This window comes from Achroia grisella, unplaced genomic scaffold (assembly GCF_030625045.1).
Source record: "Achroia grisella isolate CSIRO2021 unplaced genomic scaffold, CSIRO_AGI_Agris_v1 utg25068, whole genome shotgun sequence".
Classification (NCBI taxonomy): Eukaryota; Metazoa; Arthropoda; class Insecta; order Lepidoptera; family Pyralidae; genus Achroia; species Achroia grisella.
Genome location: NW_026712742.1, coordinates 156,673 through 158,465, shown reverse-complemented (window position 1 = coordinate 158,465; position 1,793 = coordinate 156,673). Strand labels below are relative to the sequence as shown.

Below are 1,793 nucleotides of genomic sequence, written 5' to 3'. Positions count from 1 at the left end.
GTTAAAGTAGTTAGTTCATTCATATATATTGTTGCTTCTTATCTAGCTACTATTTTTAATAAATGTGTTGATAATGGCGTTTTTCCTCAACTAATGATTTTAGCAAATTTAGCAAATTCATTTCATTGCTTAAATCAGTAGATAGATTTGAGCTAGGCAGCTGTAAATCAATTTCTATATTGCCAGTTCTAAGTGAAAGTTGGTAAGTCCACTACTGATGCAGGCGTAGCGCTTATTACGTATATATTCAAATCATGGGAGAAGTCACAGGATGCTCTCAGCGTTTTTCAAGGTTCAATCTTAGACACATTTCTCTTTTTAATTTATATAAATGACCTTCCCTACATGGTAGAGAAAATTGCAGCTATAGTGTTATTTGCAGATCAGGGCTCAGTACTAAGCCCCTTCTTGTTTTGCCTGGTTCTGGACTCACTCACAGAGGTTGCGCAGGAATCAGCATGCTGGACCTTCATATACGCAGATGATGTAGCGATTTGTACAGAAAGTCGCATTGAGTTGCAGGAGTCGCTTCTGTATTGGAAGCATCAGTTGCAAATGAGTGGTCTAGTATTGAATATTGCGAAAACCCAGTACATGGCTATGAATGTGCCAGATACCTCCGATAACAGTCCAATTTCCATTGAAGGGCAAATGATCACCATGTGTGATCAATATAAGTATCTGGGAAGTATAATCCACAACTCCGGGAATATAGAATGCAATATTCAACACCGAATAGCTGCAGCGTGGCTTAAATGGCGAGAAGTGACTGGTGTTACATGCGACAAGAGAATGCTTGTTAAACTCAAAGGGTTAATTTATAAAACAATTATAAGACCCGTTCTTATGTATGGCAGTGAAATATGGCCCGTAACCCAAAAGAATGTGCATACCATCCGAGTTGCTGAAATGAAGATGCTGAGGTGGATGTGCGGTATAACCAGGCTCGATAAAATCCGCAACGAGTACGTACGGGGAAGCCTGGCTGTTCGCGACATTGCTGAAAAAATGCAGGAAAGTAGGCTGCGATGGTATGGACACGTGAAGAGAAAGCCGCCTGATTACGTCGGAAACCTGGCACTGCAACTTTCTATTCCTGGTCGAAGGGGCAGAGGCAGACCAAGGAAGGGATGGGACGATGTTGTTGCTAGGGACATGATAGAGTGTGAGGTCTCTGAAGACGATGTCCGGGACAGAATAAAGTGGCGGACAAAAATAGGGAAAGCTGACCCCACCACCATGTGGGATATATAGCCAGGAAGAGAGAGAGAGTGTTATTTGATGCTTCGTTACTGTTTAAAGTTGGTCGCCAAAGTAATCAATTAGACGATGTAAATTATGCTATCTCTGCTATATTATATTGGTTCACATGTAATAACCTATTATTAAATACTAACAAAACTAAGTGTATTAAATTCACGTTTCCTAATGTAAGACAAACAACTACGCAGCTATTGCTTAATGATGAAATAATGTATTTAGTTATTGATACAATTTTTGTTTTAAATAACAGTGGACTCGAAGTTACAATGGGGGCCCCATATTTCAAAATTAGCCAGTAGACTCTGTTCTGCTGCTTATGCAATTAGAAGAATAAGGCAATTAACAGACGTCGCGACGCCAAAACTTGTATATTTTAGTTAGTCTCCATAGCATTATGTCATATGGCATACTGCTGTGAAGTAAAGCTGCCGATTTAAATACTATATTTATTTTACAAAAAGAGAGTCATTTATGGTATGGGTTCGAGAGAGTCATTACGTCAATATTTTAAAGAATTAAATATCCTCACC

The 1,793-nt window shown here is 39.2% G+C and overlaps 1 protein-coding gene across 1 annotated transcript; it reads left to right on the top strand.

Annotated features, from left to right (window-relative positions):
• The first annotated feature begins 846 nt into the window (after nucleotides 1-846).
• LOC131842831 (uncharacterized) lies at nucleotides 847-1,254 on the top strand. Its single transcript, XM_059191397.1, has one exon. It carries the CDS (start codon nucleotides 847-849, stop codon nucleotides 1,252-1,254), a length of 408 nt encoding a protein of 135 aa, XP_059047380.1.
• Nucleotides 1,255-1,793: the final 539 nt, after the last annotated feature.